The sequence below is a fragment of the Streptopelia decaocto genome (genome assembly GCF_964273445.1).
Source record: "Streptopelia decaocto genome assembly, chromosome: 2".
NCBI lineage: Eukaryota > Metazoa > Chordata > Aves > Columbiformes > Columbidae > Streptopelia > Streptopelia decaocto.
In genome coordinates this window covers 101,284,462-101,307,389 of record NC_138655.1, presented here as the reverse complement: position 1 = coordinate 101,307,389, position 22,928 = coordinate 101,284,462, and the positions used below count along the sequence as shown (strand labels likewise).

General features: G+C 39.2%; 1 protein-coding gene across 6 annotated transcripts in view; it reads right to left on the bottom strand.

The window, feature by feature from the left end:
- Positions 1–22,928, bottom strand: part of TNS3 (tensin 3) — a 231,904-nt gene that overhangs the window by 46,566 nt on the left and 162,410 nt on the right. For all 6 annotated transcript variants that reach the window (XM_082044752.1, XM_082044751.1, XM_082044753.1 and 3 more), the window contains 3 exons: positions 10,313–10,491; positions 9,847–9,964; positions 9,669–9,752 (listed from right to left, as the gene is read on the bottom strand). In XM_082044752.1, the coding sequence (XP_081900878.1) occupies positions 9,669–9,752; positions 9,847–9,964; positions 10,313–10,491 (381 nt within the window). The remainder of the gene's footprint in view (positions 1–9,668; positions 9,753–9,846; positions 9,965–10,312; positions 10,492–22,928) is intronic.

Genomic DNA, 22,928 nt, shown 5'->3' with positions numbered 1-22,928 from the left:
ATTACAAGCGTCTTCTGGGAATGGAGGGGAAAAAATCCAATGTACCTGTGGCCCCTCAGGGATCCTAATGACACTTTGTGAAAAAAAGTATTGATATAAATATATATATTAGAGAAATCTCATGTATCAGGTTTTCAGAGCAGGAGGTGGTGCAAGGGGGCAAGTGAAAATAAATGAAAGCAAACTGACAATTCCAAAGCCTATTAAGAGAATTGTGTGATTTTTCAAGACTTTTTGAAAATAACTAAGCAAAATGCAGACAGTAAAGATTAACCTAAATACAATATTTAGATCAGAAGTTTTAAATTCTTGATTGTAAATGTCTGTTGGATAAAATACCTATATAGTTAAATAAATGTAACAAAATGAAGCACCACTTCATCTGTTCATGAAGAAATATATCCATAAGCATCTTCCAGAACATACAACTGGTTCTGCAAAGTGGTAAACAGAAAGAAAGAGAAAGGGAAACAGCACACAAGTGAGTGTTCACCATATATTACTGGTGCAATTTACTCAACATGATAGCAATTAACTTATGCAAAACTTCATTTTTACAGAGAACAGGAATATAATAAAGGTGATACTCCAAAAGCTCAGTACCTATCCCTTGATAAGCATAACCACTTCTTAGAATTGACTCTGTGACTCTGTATTTCCTAGCATAGTGGTTTTCATTTGCTTTCTGAAATGTCAGACAAATGGTGGACCACTTATTTTCCCAAGCTACGGTAACTCATAAGTATATTTAGTACATTTATTAGTAGCATATTTGTCTGCTTCAACTGGTAATGCTGACAGTCCACAATGAACAGAGATTAATGCAACACAGCCTTTGACATGCCATGGGCTTCTTTGTCTGTCATTTTGAAATGGTGGTAAGTCCTCAAAAATTGCCCACATATAATATTTCTAACAGATAATTCAAATTATGAGGGTTCATTGGTCTATCACATATTTATTTTGCAGTCACCAGTGAAGCATGTGATCATATAAACACATTAGACAAAATGCACAAAGCTCAGTTCTCACTCCTGCCATTTCCCTTATATTCATGGGGTTTTTTCTCCCTTCAAAAGTTTCGCTATGCAGGAAAATAATAAGGAAGAAGCATGCTTTGTAATTTGTTTAAAATGCCACAAGGTTTGTGGTCATTCTGTTACGCACTATGAGTGAATTCTACACTTGTAGGCCACCTGTTGAGAGGCATCTCTCCTAAACACTCGCTGGTCTTAAGTGGCATGTGTTCCTCATTGCTGCAGAACAGCACAGCCCTATGCGGCACCAAAGGTCACTGAAGGCCAGAGTGTCTTTGAAGAGCTTGGGAGCATCTTGCAATGCAGGCTTTGAAGACAGAATCAAAGCCTTCACATTGTGTGGCTGTCAACTGCTAAGATATGCAGTGAGAAGAGTTTCTAGTAGGCTCTACTGCCAAGCACACAGGTGCTGTTTTCTGTGTTGCTGCTGGTTCCAGGTTTTTCTCAGTCAGTAACTCCTTTTGAAAAAAGGCAGTTGTTTCATTTTAAATTCCCAGTGTTATAAAAAGTTAGGCAAGACCAAACAAATAGTCGATAGACTGAATTAAAGTGAGGTGCCCCATATAATGGAATAAGTCTACAAGGTGAGTCTTCCTGAAGGAGAACCTATCAGCAGTTATTTGGTTTAATGGTGTAAATGTGGGATCAAGGAGCAGCCAGACCTGTTGAGCTACCATTGATAGAAGACTTATAATGTCTAAGAGAGTTTAAAGATATCCTGAGCTAAAAACCTTATTACATATAAATTCCTATAGGACAGCATTTTCATCACAAGGTCTACCATTCCTTTAATACAGTTCAACATTTGACTTGAGGACAAAATGAGCAGGTAAGAAAGTGGATGGCCTGTTTCTACACATAGGGTACCCACCACTTGGATACTCATTTCCCTGTGAGAAAAGTTAATTCACATTTGCTATTTCAGGCAGAAAACTCCATGTAACTTCTCAGCAGTGTCTTGGTCCAAATAGATAATGCAGACAGTGCCAGCTGGCCTCTGAGAGGGCTGTTAACTTTCCCTTTTTAGAGGGACACTCTGAGTTCCTGTATTTGCTTTTCAATCAGTACTTTCCCCGCATTGAAAGAAAAGTCATCCAGTAAAACTAAGAAAAAAGAGCAATGTCAACACTTTCACAGAATGTAAAACACAGTAAAAAACAGAGTCTTTCCAAATCAGTATATGATTCATTCTCCAAAACAATTTTAACAGGGCACGATACAACTTAAAGCTCATTCTGATCTGCAATCACAGTGTTTCTGTCCAGATGGAAATCCTGCTACGCAAATGAGGGTGGGAGGAAGAGGAGGCAGTGACTAGCTTCACTGATCATCTCTTCAGTGTAATGGCTGAAGCACCCAACCACCCTCTCTGTTTTTTTCTTATTTCATTTTGTTTGTTTTTTAATTTTGCAGGACTACAAAGCAGCTGCACATGAGCACTAGATTATGCATTCTGCTAGCACTCAAAGTCAACCTATTTTCCATGACCATCTGTAGCACATGAATTTGTCTCATGTTCAACATGATGTTTAACCTATAGGTCACACCAAACTCTATCCCTTGCAGGAGTTTAGCTCCATGAAATATCTCTTTGTCTTGACATCAGCATCAGATTTAAAGAATTTTTATTCTGTGATCATATACAACACTGGCTACAAACCAAAATACATTCATGCTATAGAATACTTTGTAAAATTACCGTATCCAAAACCAATTGAAGACAGAGGACAGTTCAGACAATGAGCTTTTTTATGAAAATTCTTGTTAAAGAATGACATAGTTTTTTAGCTTTAACCTATCAGCCAAAGAGAAACACATTTATATTGTCTCACTGCTTCTTCATCACACACTACCTTCCATGGACTTGGCACTCTCTAGCTTTTTATATTCAGGTATGTACTCAGATAGCTGTATTTGTATTACTTACTCCTTTGAATCAATGACACGTTAGAGTTTTACTGAGTGGCTAAAATATGTGCAGATTTCGTCAAGTTTTATGTAGAAACAAATAACATGGAGTGGCAGGTGCACCCACCCAAGTACAGACCAGGGCTTCTCACTTGGCAGCCACTGGCTCTTTCGCACCCTTATTTTCATGCCTCTTGTGCCCCACCATGGCTGACATCACCTACACACTTTAATCAGGTGCCATCCATTATGTACCCACCAGGGTACAGTCAACACAATCACGTATGCCCCTCAGGCAACGTAGCAAGAGAGGCAGGACCACTCAGTCAACAAAGTCCCTGGCCAATGGGGCACCTTGACCCAGAGAAGCTTCTGGACCATGCCCACATATGACCACAGCCAGATCCCACCAGGCTATAAATGGGGCCCCTGCCAGAGACCCCCTCTGAGTGGTCTTCTCAGAGCAGCAGGTCTGTGATTGAAACCCCTCCCCTTAGACTGGGACACCATCCCCAGGACTGAGTGTCCTCACCTCACCCCCCATGAGTGGTTATTTCTTCTGGATGTACCCTTGAGAGATTCCTTTCCCCCAGCACAAGCAATTATTTCTTCTGGGCACCCTCGAGTTTCCCCTTTTGTGAGCATGTGCACGCTTAGATCATCATTCTTGCATGCTAAAGTGCAGTAATACTACACCAACTGGTACAACAAACTCATAGTGGCTTAAATGTTATCAGAAGTGCTGATTGGTTTTGGATTACCCATTTCTCATTACTTTCGGTTTTGTAATGAAAGAAAGTTTGTCTGAGCTTATTACTTGTTTGGATTAGTTCTGGTCCACTTCACATGGCTATAAACAAAAACAGTCCATTTTTAGCTAATGGATTAATTTCTAAATAATTTCATTCTCATCTCCAAGCCAGAGAATAAAGCTTTGGTAAATTAATCAGCATGCACTGGGAGAGCACTTCCCATGAAAATCTTAGCCAAACTGTGTGGGGTAAAAAAAAAAAAAAGCTCAATTAAAACTGATTACCAAACAGCTCAGTTGTAGACACTGAAACTCTTAAGTATTTTGTTTCATATTGCTCACTAAAAGCAGCCATAGACTACAAGTATTTCAAGCTATTTTCAGTTTGGTTCTTCTGTTACAACATATTTTCCATCATTGAGATGGATGCAAATTAAATTAAACTGTTAATCTATTCAGCATCCAAGATGGAACATTATTACCTTTGCTAATTTGGATTACCAGACTGAAATACCTGATAATAAGCATTGATCCTTTCTCTGCAAGCCGGACATGGTACAAAACTTCCATGTTTGAATTTGAAAGATGTGTTAAGAACTGTATTACAGTCAGTGGTACAAAGGGAAGGAGGTCTGTGACAATGAAGACTTGCAAATACATCAAGTCATCTCCAAACTTCATGAAAAAAGAAGTTTGTCTGTAGGTTAGTTTTACTGAGCTGAATGTGTCAATGAAAGTAATCCAGGGAGGAAAAAGTGTGACACAGATCATAGCACATTACATTGACTTCAGTGTTTACAACAGCAAAGAAGTGGCCTCTGAACATTTAAGGCTATGCTTTACAGCATTCCACATGCTCTTTCTGGAACACCTGATTAAGTTCATGTTGGTAGAATACAAACAGGAGAACCGCATCCTTTCCTACTTGCTCCTGAACCCTATTGGAAGCCTTAATATACACTAGTAAGTGGTATATTTTATTGTAACTAAGAAACATTGGCTGTTTCATTATAAAAATATTGTGGAAATGAGCACACAACATATACCTATCAAGGTCGAATGTAGGACAATGAAAACACAGACCTATCTATCTACCATGCAGTAGGCATCATAAATTTCTTTTCTCTACTTGTATTTTTTATTGCTCATTAATAGCCTCAATGTTTAAAGCAAACAATCAAAAAACCAGAAAACTATCAAAAGAAAACAAAACAACACCAAAAACCTTAACCCAAAAATCCTAACAACAGCAAAAACCAAAATGCACCTTTGATTCCAGAAGGACAGACATTATGATAACCATCCACTGAAGTAGATGCACTGATGTTCTAAGCAAATAAACCCAGGTGTCTGGAAAAGTTTTATACCTATGTCTTGCTTTGGATGTGTATACCTTATACAAACAGTTAAGGGGAGGAGACAAAGGCAGGTATAAATAAATACTATATTAAACTTTTTCATACTGTGAAGAAAGTTTTTGCACGTCATAAACTGGGAATTTTCCCCTCTCACAAATTAGTATCCCTTTTATTCCCTATGCTCCTAACCCCTGACACACAGAAAATGTTTCCAGTTCGGAACCTTGAATTTTTTAACAAACAATTAAGCAGTATGCTTCATTTCCCTTACAACTCAGTGACTGGAAGAAATGGCAATCCTGGAATAACACTATGAACTTACAACAATATAAAATTCTAATCAGCACTAGAATTATGCAGTAATGAGGATATCTATTAGTTTATGGTTTTGCCTTCGAGAGATTTATGAAGCACTCATTATTACTCTACTGGGTGATGTAACAGAGTAAGCCTATTTTAGTCAATGGGGGGGAATTTAGGATTACAATGTGTCTCTCAGCTAAAAACAGAGCCTGTATGAGAAAAACTCTGAAAATATGCCAGTGTCTGGTCTTGAAGAGTTTCATGACAGCATGAGGAAAAAAGATGACCTTTTGACAATTTTTAGAAAAGATGCAGCTCAAATGTGTAACGCAAGCTTTGAGTACAGTACCTAGGCTAAGCTCTGTGGTGGGTATGAAAAGGCAAGGCCTTACACATGCTTGAAGGCTCTGAGATTCCTCATGCCAGCAGCACTGCCATCATTCCACCATATACACTGTTTGAACTATGCAAGTTTACTTAGGCTGCTCAGGAAAGATGGAAAAACAGGACATCGTGTCTTCTCTTTATTAGTACATGAATAAAGGATTATAGACAATCTTCCCTTGTTCCACAGACCCCTGCCTTCTGCTGCAAGACAGTGACTGTTTTGTGAATGCATATTTTCTGCAACACTCTCTCTGTGCTTTGGCCAGGGCTGAAAAAGGGGCAGCTCCTCATGTCCAGCCGGAGGGGTGGAGTGGCAGCGGTGGTTAGCCAGAGTTCAGTCCTCCGCAAAAGAGCTTCCTACAGTTTTGTTACTTCTGTTTACAAAGGGACTTCAATTAGCTGTATGCTGTCTGAGACAAAAGAGCCTTTATAAGCTTAAAAATGGCCTACAAATAGTGCTTCTGTTCCTTCACTGACGTGGGGGACTCTCCATGCAATATACAATGGCTATTGTGTTATTGGAGAGCTGTGTCTGGATTCTATCTAGAGCCTGCTTTTTCGTGGGTATTTACAAAACTGGCCAATTTATAGACTGCTCAAGTTTGTCTTAAGAAACAAGGTGTCTTTCAAAAGATAATTAAGAATGAACGCAGTGTGTGCTGCATTACTTGCAAACTATGTAAAATGAGGAAAATGGCACTGAAATCATGGCAGCAAGTGATGTCTGGAGCAGCAGCACTGACACGAAAGGACTGCATGGCTGAACCCAGACTGAGGGAGGTTAAACTTGCTCCTGCCTGAGAAAAAAAGGCAGCTCTGGGAAGGAATCCTGCTCCTTCTAGCTGGTGCAGGCAGAGCATCTTAAAGAAATGTATGGGGAGAAAGAAGAGGTAGGGCATAGCTAATTAAAGGGAGACAGATACATAACACCACTGGACTGACTTTCCCTAACAAAGTGGTTTCACCTGGAAAGGAAATAAAAGATTTCTAGGGCTAAGAGAGCACCATTTTATACAGGCTTTTGTTAGGCTTCAGTGAAGATAGTGCCATTCACTTCAATAAATAGTTCAAGAATCAGAATTAGATTAATCCAAGATACAAGGTACACAGTTTACGACAGGAATAACTCAGAAAATAACATAATTTCCTCATTTTGTAAACATAAGGACTAGATGCCATTGTAATTCCTGAATACTGAATACACAAACAATGCATTGCTCTTTTAAAATATATACTTTCCTGAAACTACAGTAGTTCTCTCTTGATGTGATTACATGCCAACTACACTGAAAGCCATTCTCTACAAGGAAGTGGGGAAGAAATAAGACAGTAATACATCTAGATAATTGGTAGCCAGATGTTACAGCATCCTTGCTACTAACTTGGAATGCAGATAAGCAGCAAAGCTGGGATACAGAACAAAACAATTTTAAATTCAAGGGTGATCTGAACTGAGACAAAAGGGGCAATATCTTAATGGCAGAAATTAAGACTCCGAAGTCCTCAACTCAAAAGGCCACAATCTCTTGAAAATCTCTGGAGAAGTCAGTATGTTTTCCAACTTCTACCAATATGAAAACCATGAAAGCACTTAAAAGAAGAGCAAGGCTGCAAAGAAAAGTACTAAAAATTTGGGTTCTAAGAATTCTTACAAAGCACATCCTCTGAGAGTTATTTTTGTTGCATGTGCATTAGAGTAGTCTTAACATAGGAACAGTTGCTTCTGTTCCCTTGAGGTTCTTGGCCTCATTCAACACACAAAACACAATGCTCTTGCTCTGGCCATGAATTAGAGACTGGTAGCAAAAGTAACAAGATGACATCATTTTCACTTCTTGCCAAAGACAGAAAAAGTCACAAAAGCAAGTAAATACAGTAAATAGGTACGTACCGTAGATACAGGAAATTAAGCAGAATTGTGAAGAGAAAAGAGAGAAAAGAAAAAAATTAAAGTAGGATTCTAACGTTGTCTCTGACAATAGAAGTTTCTGTGCTCTGGTGAGAAAGTCACCCAAATAACACTATCTAGAGGTGCTCACCAATGGTGTATTGCATGTTTTCTAGCTGACCCACCTCATACACCTTTAACCTTAGTGTCAAGTACATTATGTTTGCAGCTAAAAGCAAAGTCATAGGGAGCTGAGCACTTAATCTGTAGCATTCTGTACACCTTAAGCATCATTTTTAAAGGGGCATTTGAAGGGAAAGTTACCTGCTTTGATCTAAGCTAGAGTAATTATTTTCAATGTCCCATTAACTGAGTATTTAAACCCAGTATTTGAGAGATGATAGCATTAGGAATTAGGCAGGAGAATCACCAACAAAACAGAGAAATACACTGAAAGCCACAAAATTGCCCAGGGCAAGTCCTAACTCTTAGCAACAGCAGTGGAAACCACTTAACAACAAAGTGTTCAGCAGATTAATTCAACATAAGCAACCTGTAAATCAGGGTTGTCAAACTCATTTTCATCAGGGGCCACATCAGCCTCACGGTTGCCTTCAAATGGCCAAATGTAATTTTAGGACTGTATAAATGTAACTACTCCTGCATTTATGCAGTCCTAAAATTACATCTGACTCTTTGAGGGCAACCGCAAGGCTGATGTGGGCCCAGTGAAAATGAATTTGACAACCCTGCTGTAAATGATTTGCTGAAGCTGCCCTCAGGAGCATCGCTACCACTAACTGTTTAAGAGGTGAGAGAGTAAAGGTCAAAGCCAGAGCAACCGAATCATAAAGAGATGTCTCAAATTGGGTAGAAGATCGCTTTATTACTAAAGATAATTTTATTCTAGGTTGATGTTATTTGCTTTTGATAACTACTAAATGAGGCAAATTAAACAGGAAGGTTTTTATTCCAAAGTTAACCACAACACTGTAATTATTACTGCATTAAAATAAACCATCAAATTCATTGGAAGCTCTACTATCAAGATCCTGCCTGAGAAGACAGTCATATCCTAAGCAATAAAACTATGTGTTTATGTGAATTATCATGAACATCTTCTAAAGCATACAATTTAAATGAATGTAATTTTTATTCAAGTTTTAAATCAATTATGTTGGTTTCCTTTCAGGTCCAGCACTTTCTGATGTAGTCATGTGAAATACTTTTTAAAACTTGTTGTTTTAAAATAATTTAGCACTGATAGGTGGCAGCTCACAACAGCTTTGCTGCTACTTTTAGCAGCAAAGAGTTAAGGTCTCAAAGAAGCATCCGTTATTATTAAAATTCATAGCTAGATCACATTAAATCTTTAACCATGTAGTCATCTATTACCAACTACTTTTCCCTCCTTCTGCATTTACAAACTGTATCATGGAAAAAAAAAAAAAAAAGCAACCCTGCAGAGCATTCATTTCTTTGATTAAGGAATGACTTGAGAATAGCTACTGCCAAGGTCTATTGTCAGCTTCACTTGCCTGGCAAGATGGCAACATGGACATCACCCCTCTTTCCTCACACAGAGACAAAACCTACTAAAAATCACAAGAAACTCAAGTCTCCTCACAGTATTATTTTGATATTATCAAATATAAGCAGAGTGATCGTGGAACACTGAAACCACACAAGCACGTACAGAGAATAAGAGCAGGATAGCCTCAAACACTGAATTGCATTGCCTTCTTATTGCCATGACACAACTGCTTAATTGCTCCACACTGATTTTGGACACTGAACATGAACATGGGACTCCCTGTTGGCAGTTAACAGATTAAATCTTGCTTAGGTAATTCTTCATTGTTTGTTTCTTTTTGATACAATTAAAATAATACTGCTAAATTCTGTTTCTCTGACTAGCATGTCTGAATTCACCAGATATATGTCCTATTTATAAAGGAATAACCACTGTTGTGTTAGTTGCCTTCATACACAATTCAGTTCAGTTTCAAATTATTTAAGAATTAGGGGTATCTTACCAGGACTAGCTCTGTACAGCTCAGATGGGCTGCTGACCTTTTGGCTGGAGGTAATCCGCTGATGGTACAGGGGAGGTGTTTTCACTAGGAGAGAAGGAAAAGTACAATTCCTCTTCAGTAACAGCTAAAATGTTAATATTGCTATTAAAATAAATAAAAAGAGAAGACATTTCCTTACTGTATGGTGTCTCTGGTGACAGGGGAAAAGCTGGTGTTGATGGAGCAGCTTTATTTCCATTTTTTGTTGGAGAAAACATTCCCCCATCTATCTCACCTTGGTAATGTGCAACAACCATCTAGAAAGGGCACCAAAAAAAGCAAAATTACAGTGTGAAATTAACCCTACAATACAGCATGGCATTTTTCAGCAGACTACAGGAGGTTTCATATAATCTGATCCACTGTTCCAGCAGAGATATTTTGGAACATTGAAAATGTGCCAACACACAGAAAGCCCATAAGCAGGTCATTTTTAAACACTCAATTGCATTTTCGATATAACTACAGTAATTTGTTTTTCTTATTGCCACAATGCAACTGCTCAATTGCTTCACATTGATTTTGGACACCAAACGTGAACATGGGACTCCCTACTAGCTATTCAGCTTCGATAAATATTTATTGAAGAAATCTTGGTTGTTTACCTCCTTGGTCTCCCCTACAGGAACTGGTGATCCTGGATTTACAGCCTGGTCAGTAGCAGGAGACTTCATCCACCCACATCTGTTATATGACGGCTGCCCAGCGACATCATTGTCATACTGCCCAACACTTAACTTTCTGATCCTTCCTCCTGTTGCATCATCATCTTGCATACCTGTTGCTGAAAACAAATAGGTAAACTGATTTATATATATATATATATATATATATATATATATATATATATATATATATTTTTTTTTTTTTTTTTTTTTTCTCCATAGAGCTGTCAAAACGAAGTTCACTGTTCTCCCTTCAGTGATTCTGTTCAAGAATCCTCAGGGACCTGAGGGTCCTGGTGAAGAACAAGTTCAATATGAGTGAACAGTGTGCTGCTGTGGCAAAGGTGGCAAACAGGGTGCTGGGCTGCATCAAGAAAGGCCTCACCAGCAGAGACAAATAAGTCATTATCCTGCTCTACTCAGTGCTTGTCAGGCCATACCTGCAATACTGTGTTCAGTTTTAGTCCCTGCTATACAAAAAATATGTGGTCAGGCTGGAGAGGGCCCAGAGAAGGGCCACACAGACGATCAAAAGACTGGGAAGCTGCCATATGAGGAAAGGCTGAGAGCACTGGGCTTGTTCAGCCTTGAGGAAAGAAGTCTTAAGGGAGAACTCACCACCATGTTCCAGTATTTAAAGGGTGGCTACAAAGAAGATAAGAGACTCCCTTTTTACAGAGAGTCACATGGAAAAGAGGAGGGGTAACGGATACAAGTTACTCCTGGGGAGGTTCTGACTTGACACAAGAGGGAAATTTTTCATAATGAGAACAAACAGCCGTTACAATAATGTCCCCAGGGAACTGGTGGATTCCCCGACATTGGGCGCTTTTAAGATTCAGCTGGACAGGGTGCTGTGCCATCTTCTCCAGACTGTGCTTCTGCCAAGAAAGTTTGGATAGATGATCCTTGTGGTCCCTTCAAACCTGGTAATCTATGATTAAATAACTGATTTCGTAACTGCTTTTACAAAACCACACAGGAGGGGGAGGAGAGTGGAATCATTTGTAGTTAGTCTTCCTGACACAAGTTGGAACATATCTGCAGTACACCTGGTTCCAGAGGAGTGAAGCAGCATGTTTCTGCTGACGCTCATTTCTACCAGAGGTCACCCCTGGTGCCAGCGGCAGCGCCGGCCAGTAGGGGGCGCATGGAGCACCCCGAGGGAACCGCTCCGGCCGACCCCAACTCCCCGCGGCTTTCCCGAAATAAACAGCTTCCCTTGGGCTAACGCAGGCCCTAGACGGCAATCACGCTTAATCACAAAAATTAGGTATTAGATACACACAGGAGCTGTAACCTGGAATCCGCAAAAAGGAGTAAACTGAGCCAGCAGAACAATCCAGGATATTCAAAGGGCATAAAGCAGTATTTGTTTCCAAAACCACTATTAAAGGAGTGTAATTAGATACAGTTTTATGACCAGCAGGACTTTATACTTACCAACAGGCACTTCCAGAATATTCCTGAAGCAATTGCTTTTTCCATCCTTCTTCGTAAAAATAAGTTAACAATTAGAATGCCACAGTAGTCCCGACTGTGTAGTCACAGGACAGTAAAAAAAAAATTACACACATAGCAACTTCTCAGATACTCCTCTCAGAGTTTTTATTGCCTATATATGCAAAGACATCTTTCAGAATTAGCTCTTAAAAGAGCCAAGGGTTTCTAAAAGAACTTATTTGCATCGCTTGTTGTCATTTAAGCTCTTACAATAATTTCCAACTGTAACCTCACGTTGATGAAGCACATCTCCTACAGACCCTGATCACGGAGCTCTAACAGCAGGAGTCCAAAGCATGTCCTTCATGTAAACCAGCAGGAAGGCTGAACCAGCCACTTCGGTAGAGAAAGACAACAACGCACAGCTTCCATATGCATCCATTTCCTAACCCGAAGTAGCTGACAGAAGCCAAGATGTAAAACCTGGTATGTAGCATTATGTGCCTATATTATAGATGTTTCACCTTGCTTACATAGCACAATTATGGAGCATCAATGCTCAAATAGGTTTATGTATATGAGAACAGTTTTGATTCAACATTAAAATACAGGCAGGGATTTCAGATTAAAATCCATGGTACTTAAGTGATTCTGCATTGACATAAATATGCATCAACTCGAATAACTCTTTGTTAAGTAGTGGTTTATCCTAAAAATATTAATAAATCTCTTGTAAAACCACATAATTAGACACTTGCAAAAATCCAGCTCTGCTACCATCAAAGCCAGTGTGATAGTTAACTACTACTAAAGCCAATAGATAAATAAAACCCTGCTAGTCACTTTTAAAGAGTCTACCAGTATAGTTAAATTTCGGGGTCCAAATTTAGCCAGTTATTTATTTTATTGAGTTAATATAAATACATCTAGCACATCTTGGAAGAGACACAGCTGAGATCCTGCTTTTTATGGTGCAACTAAAATACTTTTTAAAGCATTCGTGTTTTAAATGCTTCTTTAGCTTTCTTTCCCCTGATGAGAAACTGTACATCTGGTCTTTCAGGTGGAAGGTGTATCTTCTTAACACAGTGAGCAAACTAGACGCATCAAACAAGATCTTCAAAGCCAGAAAAGGACATGAAATCACAAATATCTTCCAAACCTCTTAAGTGATGCTAAAAAGTAATTAAGATTTCTCCTGACATTGAAGACATTTATGAATGTAGACAGAGTCCATACTACGCAAGATTCTTCCAACTCTTGGCATTGGAATTCTTTTTAATTTCTGTAACAAAAAATGAGTGGGAATCACCTTTGAAAAGACCATCTGAGATCATGCACTCCCACCACTCCTCCACAGGATGCAATGGGAGCCAGGAACAGCACATGAGTTTCACTCCATTTGTAACTAAGTTATTAAGGTAAGCGCAGTTTCTTTCTGAATGTGCCTCTCCTACTTAACACAGCCACGTATACTACTTTATGTGAGAGAATGTCTACCTTTTGGATGGGTCAAAAGAGGCCTCAAAATTCAGTGCAGATTTTACTTGTATTGCTAAGGAGAGGGCTTGATCATCAATGATATGCTTTCACTAATGTCATTAGTATTCACACACTCATGAAGCTTGTCATTTCTACCAACTTAATGAAGTCCTCAGAAAGTTGCAAACAAGTAGCTCAAGGAAAGGGGACATTTTCTTTAAATCGACTCTAAGTGCTTTACGTATCAAATTCCAGCAGATGTACCTGAGAGGGGAGAAGTTGAGCTGATACACTGCAATAAAGCTTAAAGCAAATAACGTGAAAATAAAAGATGAAAATTAAGAGAAGTCAGCAAAAAATGACTTCTACTTATTTTATTAGTTTTGCAAATGTAATTCAGAGCTGCTTCAATGTAACAGCTGTTTAGAGTTATTAATTTAGAAGTGTCAGGAGCCAAGACATCCTTGTTCTTGTAGTCTAAAGTTTTGGCAGAACTTCATAAATATCCCGGGAGCACATATTTATTTCTCTGAAAGCATTTTGTGTAGTCTCATTTCTCTCTTTTCCCTTATGAACTACAAAAAATACTTCTGTTTTCCCTGAAGAACAAATAATAACATTCCAACAGATTGGCATCAGAACAGCATCATGCATCCATCTTGTCAGATGGTTATCACCATGCAAATGCTACCACTAACAGAAGCATGGCCAGTGGTTAAAGGTTAATCTTTATTTGGTTTCTTTAGCTGCTTAGGTTTCCTGGAGTACTACTGAGATGTATTTATTAACTATTAGAAAGAAAACAACACTAAGCTAAAAATCTTGTCTGCAACGGCATGTCAACAGTGCACTCTCTCATATATTAGTAATTTCCCCAGCTAAACTTCAAAAACTCTTCATATGTTATACATGTATATACATGCATGAAGCACACCATTAAAAAGGTCCACATTTACTTTCAGTTGCCACAGTCACTAGTAAGATGATGATTACTTGTTTCCACTCAATTCACAGGGCTTATGGGCTAGTGTCAAAACCAGCTTTATGTAAGAGTGGGGCGAGTACAGCATACATAGTAGGACTCTCTGGGAAGAACTTTTCTTGTGGAGGTAGAAAAACAAGCTAGACTGATAGCCCTTCTGCTGATTATGGAAGTCCTTAACATTTGTAAAATAGAACTATCAGACTTCTCCAAAACCCAGCATGGTCCATTGAAGTCTCTCCCTTAACTTCTACCTAGCTTATATCATAGCCAACTGTGCAAATTACAGTCAGACTGGAAACCCTTTGCAACAGATAATTATAAAGCAAAGTTCCTAAGAAATATGACAGTTTCAGCATCTCCTTGTTTACCCCCCAATAAGAGTCTCTAAATCGCATTATGACTGTAAGAGCATGAAGAGGTGCAGTCACCTTTAAAGACTTGAATATTACTTCAGGCTACTCAACTGCCCTTCCATTACTCCACAGTATTTCTTGATAGAGCCTTTATTTTTTTTTCTTTTTTAAACAAAAGCAATGTATAATAGAAAAGACTTCTATAAAGCCTATAAATAAACTTATTCAAACTGATTGGGGGAAGGGATGGAAGATTAAGAAACAATGAATTACAACATGACAAAAATGCCTTAGAGTCTCCAGATTCACTTGTTATCCTGGTTACAAGTAACTAAAAACATACTTAGCAGTTATTTATCCCTTGAATAACCTACAGGCTCCATAATATAGTTCAAATTAGCAAAAAAATAATACTTTGCAACTTTCAGTTGGAAGAGACCTACAATGACCACCTAGTCCAACTGCCTGACCAGTTCAGGTCTCACCAAAAGTTCAAGCATGGTATTAAGGGCGTTGTCCAAGTGCCTCTTGAACACTGACAGGCATGTGGCATCCACCACCTCTCCAGGAAGCCTGTTCCAGGGCCTGACCTCCCTCTCAGTAAAGAAATGTTTCCTCCTGTTAAGGTCGAACCACCCCTAACAGACACAGCTTTGAGCCACTGCCACATGTGCTGGAACTGGGTACACAGGAGAAGAAGTCAGCACCTCCCTCTCCACTTTCCCTCCTCAGGAAGCTGGAGAGAGCACTGAGGTTGCCCCTCAGCCTCCTTCTCTCCAAACCAGACAATTCCTCAGCTGCTCCTCACAGGACGTGCCTTCTGGCCCCTTCCACAGCTTTGGTGCCCTTCCTGGGATGCATCCAGGTACCTTGACACCCTTTTAAAATGGTGGGGCCCAGAACCACACACAGTCCTTATGGTGAAGCTGCACCAATGCTGAATACAGTGGGATAATGACCTTAAAAAGCAGTTTTATTTTACAATACTGCCCTCAATCAACTGCAGAGCAGTTTAGACAATACCAGATGATATTGAATCACCAAGAATTAACTTCAAACTGGAGCCATTAATTTTAAGTTTTTCACATTTAAACATAAGACCAAATGTATTTTCTTTTACACTCTCTTCTGAAAATTAGCAAACATCTACATCAGCTTCAATGGTTCATGAAAATGTGTTAGATTTTGTCATTTTATAACTAAATAGGTGATCAAAGCTTGTTTACAGATTATGTTTTGTTTTTCTAAATCAAAAAGTGCTATCAAGCTTTGAACCTAATACTATTAACTGAAATTTCACATTGGCCTTAAGAAGTTTGAAATATTCTATCATACTGAAAATCTGGAAAGCATTAATTGCTGCCACCAAAAGCGAAGAACTTGATTATTCAGTTTTTACAAGACACTAATCTTGAAAGTTCTGTGCTGAAATTATCCAACAGGTTGCAAACATGGTGAATTGTTACAGCATTGAAACGTAAATGTTAGAACTTGTAAAACTAATTGTAACCATTTCAATCATCAAAACTGGAGTAGCAGTTAGGATCATCTTTCTGGGTAGAGCTTAAGCAATGTTAACTATCATTTCACAGATAGCTTCTCACTTAGTTAACTTCATTCATTCCCCAGCAGGATTTTTGGAATATTGAATTCATTTCAACACTATCCCTTTCACAAGAGACAAAAGGTAACAGCTACACATTTAAGAAAATCTGGCAAGCATGTATACAAGCCACATGTACATGGTTTAGGGAAACCACAAGTGGTTTGAAGAAACAAAAGGAAAACTTAGTAGGATGTATGTTTAATCAATCAACTAACCAATACAACTTAACAGATACTGTAATTAGAAAACTAATACCCACAACAAGTAATAGACACTGCAGACAGAGCATGTCACACACAGAGGAGCATAGAGAGGAACAGATAAAGCAGATGCACTTCTAGTGAGCTTATCACTGTAGATTCAATCTGTGTGAAAAGTTAGCATGACCTAAAAGAGGCTCCACCAGTTCAATGCACAGATTAATAAAAGTCAGGGTTCTCTTGAGAAAGGTAGAGTGAAAACTCCAACAAGGCTGTTTTTCCAGTGCCCCTTTCACATACCCCAGCATAGTCATGAAGGCTGAAAAAAGACTCTGGGGAAAATTACGTTAGCATTGCAGAAATTCCAGATGACGCTGCCTGTACAGCAGTTTAAAAAAGACCTGCGTAACTCCAACTACCCATCACTGTGAAACATGGGGATTCAATCCAACAGGAGGCTTAACAATTAATGAAGAAAAAAAAAATCCATAATTTAACTTCCAACAGAGAAGCCTTCAGGGACTGCCCCACATACTGAAAACTGTTACCACAACACTACTCAAATAAAAAGTGATTTCCTTCTCTGACACCATTTATCTTCTACAAAGTTTAAGATTTTTGCCAAAGTCATTTAATGATCAAGCTTTCACAATGGCTTTATGCTTAAACCAAAGCAAATCTACTTTAAGAATTTAGAATTGGCTTTACAATCACTGTTAGAAGTTTAAAGGAAAAATAACACCTTCAAAGATAGCAAGACAAAACTCAAGCTAAATGTTGTAGTGGAAAAAGAACAAGCAAAAACATACCCAGTTGAAACAAAATGATGGATCTCTGATGCAAGTACCAACAGACTATCTTGTTATGCTCAAATTTTGAGATTCACAGCTCTATATGTACATTGTTTCAAAGGGACTAATCAGAACAAAAGCCAACTGAGCTGCATCTGTGATATCTTCAGTGCCTTAATCTTTCTAAAATGTAGTAGGAAACACTACTATAGACAGAAAAATCTTATTTTGAAAAAATACCCCATGTTTAGCAATGATTCACAAGAAAACTATTCTTTTTTCCCCCTATCTAGAATGGGTAGTAGACTAGGAGTTCAAACTCCTTATAAGCTATTAGCCTAACAAGTAAAGGAAAAGTTCTAAACTCTGCCCCGACTCCAAACAGGCCATTAAACTTGTTCATGTAAGACACAGCAGCTTCACAGATCTCGCCACTTCAGCTTCTTAGCCCTTTTACTCTGTGCCAAGCAAAGCATGGGCAGCAAGCTTGTTGCAAAATCCAGCCTGGCATCTCCAAACCTGTACAGAGATGTCCTACTGATGCTACACTCAGACGCACATCCTGGAAGTTAAAGGATTGATAAAAAAATGTGGAATAAGTACATGACATAAATTACATTAAACATGACTGTGCTGCTAAATCTAACTAGAATTCCATTTTTAACTTAAGCTTAAAAATTAACTAAATTAGTTAAATTAGTTCAAAAACTCCAGTTTTAACTTTTTAAAGGTAAAAACCCCCTTAGTTTTTAACTTTAGTTTAGCTAAAACCTTCAAATTTCTGGAGTCAAAGTCAGGTACCAAAATTTTCCTGTGTGATGGAAACTATAAGGCACATGAGGATTTGGACAAACTTAGTTCTCCTGACACTTCACAACTTATTTCAGATGGACTGGGTTTGCTCACCCATAGAACATCACAAAGTGAATGGGATCACCTGAAACAGTTTGATGCTTTTAAAAGTTATTATTTAATAAAGTATGCAAAAAGGATTTCCTTTCCTTTGTCTGCAGATACACTGTAGCATGATTTATGATACTGTAATTTAGACTATTTTCAAATATTTATTTTGTAACAGAGGAAAGATCTCTGAAGAAGTTCCAAACACTTGTAATCAGATATTTGGTCACCTCATTTTTATTCATTTTGCATGTTGGGATATTTTTGAGCAAGGGAGGAAAGATGGCTTTGTTTAATGTTCAATTCTTTAGCGAGCTGATAAACTATATAAACTGCAAATAAAATGTAGGGCTGTGTGAACTGTATATTTGTGTTGTCCCCACTACATTAGGTGACCTAAGAATATTTCCAGATGGTATTTTCTAACACAGTAACTGATGCATGAAGAAGAATTAGAATTAGCTGATAGCAAGAATATAATTTTATCCTTAGGGAATACATAGTTCCTGTGTTCTTCATGCTGGCTGATACAGGTAGATGTGCATCTCTTGGTCCCAACAATGGAAACAGCCCTGTCCTCCAAATGTTGAATGCACGTGTCCATGTGCTTTGGCTTAGTTTGATCACATAATTCTTCAACTGCTTCTACCACTTTTCTAAAGATGCAAATTTTAGCACTTTTAATGTGAAAAGATGGGAGGGAAAGGATGAGACATGGGTGACAGTAATGGTAGGTTGTACAGAAAACGGGTATAAACCTGTTATCTACGTTCGTTAACAGAGTCTTGCTTTTGTAATTTTCTAGGTAGAAGCAAAACATTGTTTGAGCTTTCCTTCTCTACCCAATAAGCATTAAACTTTGTGATAGAAGATTTGAGGTTTGACGAAATAAGTATTGCAAAATGATCTTTAACAGCAGACTGAGGTCATATGTCATTAGGTATGAAAGAATATACATATAATGACGTAAAGGGGGAACATCAGGCTGCAGAGAAAAGCTTACATTTGCGTTCAAATTTCCTCAGGCTGTAAACTTTCTCATTATTTAAAATGATTTTTTTGGATTTCAGTAAAGCCTTTGATATTGTCTCTCACAGTATTCTCCTGGACAAGATGTCCAGCATACAGCTGGATAAACACACAATGCAGTGGGTGAACAACTGGCTGATGGGTTGGGCTCAAAGGGTTCCAGTAAATGGGGTTATGTCGTGCTGGCAACCAGTCACTAGCGGGGTTCCGCAGGGATCGACCTCAGGGCCATCACTCTACAATGTCTTTATAAATGACTTAGACTCAGGACTGGAGAGATTGCTTAGTAAGTTTACTGATGACACAAAATTGCAGGGAGCTGTTGACACCCTCGAGGGCAGATATGCCCTGCAGAGGGATCTGGACAAACTGGAGAACTGGGCAATCTCCAATCACACTACGTTTAACAAGGGCAAGTGCCACATTTTGCACCTGGGACATGGCAACCCTGGCTATACCTACAGACTGGGGGACGAGATGCTGGAAAGCAGCTCCATGGAGAGGGATCTGGGGATTCTGGTCGACAGCAAGTTGAACATGAGCCTACAGTGTGCCCTGGCAGCCAAGAGGGCCAACCCTGTCCCGGGTGCATTCAGCACAGCATTGCCAGCCGGGCGAGGGAGGTGATTGTCCCACTCTGCTCTGCACTGGTGCAGCCTCACCTGGAGCACTGTGTGCTGTGCTGGGTGCCACAGGATAAAAAGGATATAAAGATACTGGAGAGTGTCCAGAAGAGGGCCACAAAGTTCATGAAGGGTTTGGAGGGGAAGCGGTATGAGGAGCAGCTAAAGTCACTTGGTTTGTTCAGCCTGGAGGAGACTGAGGGGAAATCTCACGGCAGCTACAGCTTCCTCACAAGGGGAGGCAGAGGGGCAGGCACCAATCTCTTCTCTCTGGTGACCGATAACAGAACCCAAGGGAATGGCAGGAAGATGTGCCGGGGAGGTTTAGGAAAAAGTCCTTCCCCCAGAGGGTGGTGGAGCACTGGAACAGGCTCCCCAGGGAACTAGTAGTGGCCCCAAGCCTGAGTGTTCAAGAGGAGACTGGACAACACCTCAGACACATGATGTGAACTGTGGGGTTGTCCTATGCATGGACAGGAGTTGAACTTGATGATCCTTGTGGGTCCCTTCCAACTCAGGACATTCTATGATTCTATGATCAGCCACTGTTCTACATGGTTCACAAAGAAACATCCTAGCAAAAAGAAATTCAAGGGTCACTGTCCGCTGCTCCGTTCCCCAAAACACTTAGCACTTAACCCAATACATCATTTCACACAGAACCAAGAACATGGGCAGTCAGCAGCTTGGTGCCCATGTTTAGCTACGTTGAGGCTACATGTGTATAAAAACCTCTAGGAAGAAGTGTGAGAGATACCTGCCTATCTGTCAATCGGTGCAGAAACATGCAAAGAGAGGTAAGAATGCACCACCATGTACAGCCCAGCACACTTTTAATTCTTAAGGTCATCCTTTAAGTTTTGTAGTGCACGGGAAACACACACATGCCTTCTTAAGGAATACATTTTCTGCACAGTCATGCAAGAAACCTGATAACCCCACTATATTCTCATAATTCAACCCTCAAGCTAGGCACACACACAAGGCATCACATCAGTCCCACTCATCTCCAGTATTGTTTGCTCTTGCTCACTCAGAGTATCTCGTTTGTCCACTGAGCCTCACTTAGAGCCATTCAGCCCTGATCTCCCAACTCCCACCATCACACACTAATTTATTCTCTTGATACACTTGTTAGGTCAAGGACTGTTTAAGTCACAGGGTGTAGAGCTTCCCCCAAAACCTGACTGTGTAAGACCAACCATTACTTATCAGTGAACAACTGCTGTTTTGGTTATCCTTTCTTTGTTCAAGGCTATTTTCCTCATCCCTGTGGCAGACAGCATTTCTTCATGCTATCAATTACACCTCCTGTGCTGCAGTAGCTTCAACAGCTAGTTAACAGCCTTGGAGAATCTCCTGTTTATCCTGAGTTGACTCCTAGGTAAGGTAAACCACATCCAGCAGGCCTGTGGTCTGTTACCACAAACTGGCAACGAACAACAACATATTACTGTTATTTTAAGGGATTATTTAGCTTATATGGGCAAGGTTTTCTTCTCCTTCTAGTATAGCACGTTTACAGCCTTTCACTAAAAGTATGCAGGGTACTTCAGCTGTATTGCATGTGTGTGCATGATGCTTCAGCTGTGCACTCTGAAGGGAAAGCCATGTTAAAAGTCTGAAGAGGAACCTTCCACGACTTTACACATTAGTTTGTTCCCACACATGCAAGAACAGACTTTTGACTTTAACCAAACACAATGAGTTATGGTTTTATCTGTTTTTTGTTTGTTTTTTAAACTGCTTGACACTTGCCATTAATTTCAGTGAGTAGAGAGGATATTTTCTGTTATTTATTAAACCTTGCACGGAAGCACTAACTCTCAGTAGGAGTATGAAGACAACAGACTTTTAAAGGGCTTGGCTTTGTACACTAAAACTAGTCCTGCATTTATACAGTCCTAAAATTATATTCGGCCCTTTGAAGGCAATCACAAGGCTGATGTGGTCCCCAGTGAAAATGAGTATGACACCCCTGCTCTGGAGCATTTGACAAACATGCATATCCTAAGGCCACTTTATCTCTCCTCATACAAATATTGCATACCTATGGTCCCCAGTGAACTGTATACCATGTTTGAAAAAAGAAGGGAAATAAGAAAGAGTATTTCCTTGTTTCTCAAACTTTTCACTTGCTGCTCCTTTTCAAACCCACAGTAAAAAAAGATTAAGTTTTGCTGTTTCAATTTACTTACCTATCTTCTCCTACAGCTAAGGCTTGTGAGGTGGCAGGGTCTTCTGCAAAAAGTAGGTTACTTTTCCAGTATTCAGTTATCTGACTAGCAGAATACTGTGACGTTTGGACTACACCTCTGAATTTACTCCTTTGAAGTGCTATGCAGAGTTTGAAAGAACCTATCAGAACATCTGTGTTCTATGCTCAGAACTATCATCATCATCTGCATTTAAATGAACCATGGAATTTTACTCCTGTTGCTTCCATCTGACCATCCCAATTCACAGTTTCTCCCTGCAGATAGAGAGTTCCTTTTCCATCAAATGATGTACCAAGGGAAAAACATTCCAGGCCTTCCTCATTCTTCACATTAATTCTGTCAAACTACTTTTTCCCCTTCTTGTTTTGCGCATGCCATGCATAAATGATTCTGTATACAGCACAGGGCAAGTCCAGATATGTAAATAAATAAATAAATAAATTCTACAGTATTTTCAAAATCACTATGTGCCAGTGACCTCCCAGTCTCAAGCAGAGGTGGTAGCAAGCCACATATACATATTGTTTTACCTTTGGGTAGTTTTAAAATCAAGGTCTTACTAGTATAAACTGAAAGATGGTTGCAAAAGTCAGAAATAGAACATTTTAGCACTTGACATAAATGCAAACTTAAAAATTTATTATTATTATGATAAATCTATATAAAGGAATATTTATTTCAAAAAATGTTTTATTTAATTGTTATTCTTCTGTTATTTACTCCAATGTCATACCCTGAAGCACATGCAGAAAACGGCAGGTGAATCCTGACATCTCCCAAAACACAGAATTTAACTTGCTCATAGATCTGCCCCAGTATTAATCATAACTTCCTAATGGTGTTAGGTAGCACAATGGAATATCTGTGTTCTTCACAGTGAAGCTCCCACAGATCCAGTCCTATCACAAAGATATACGTATGGTGT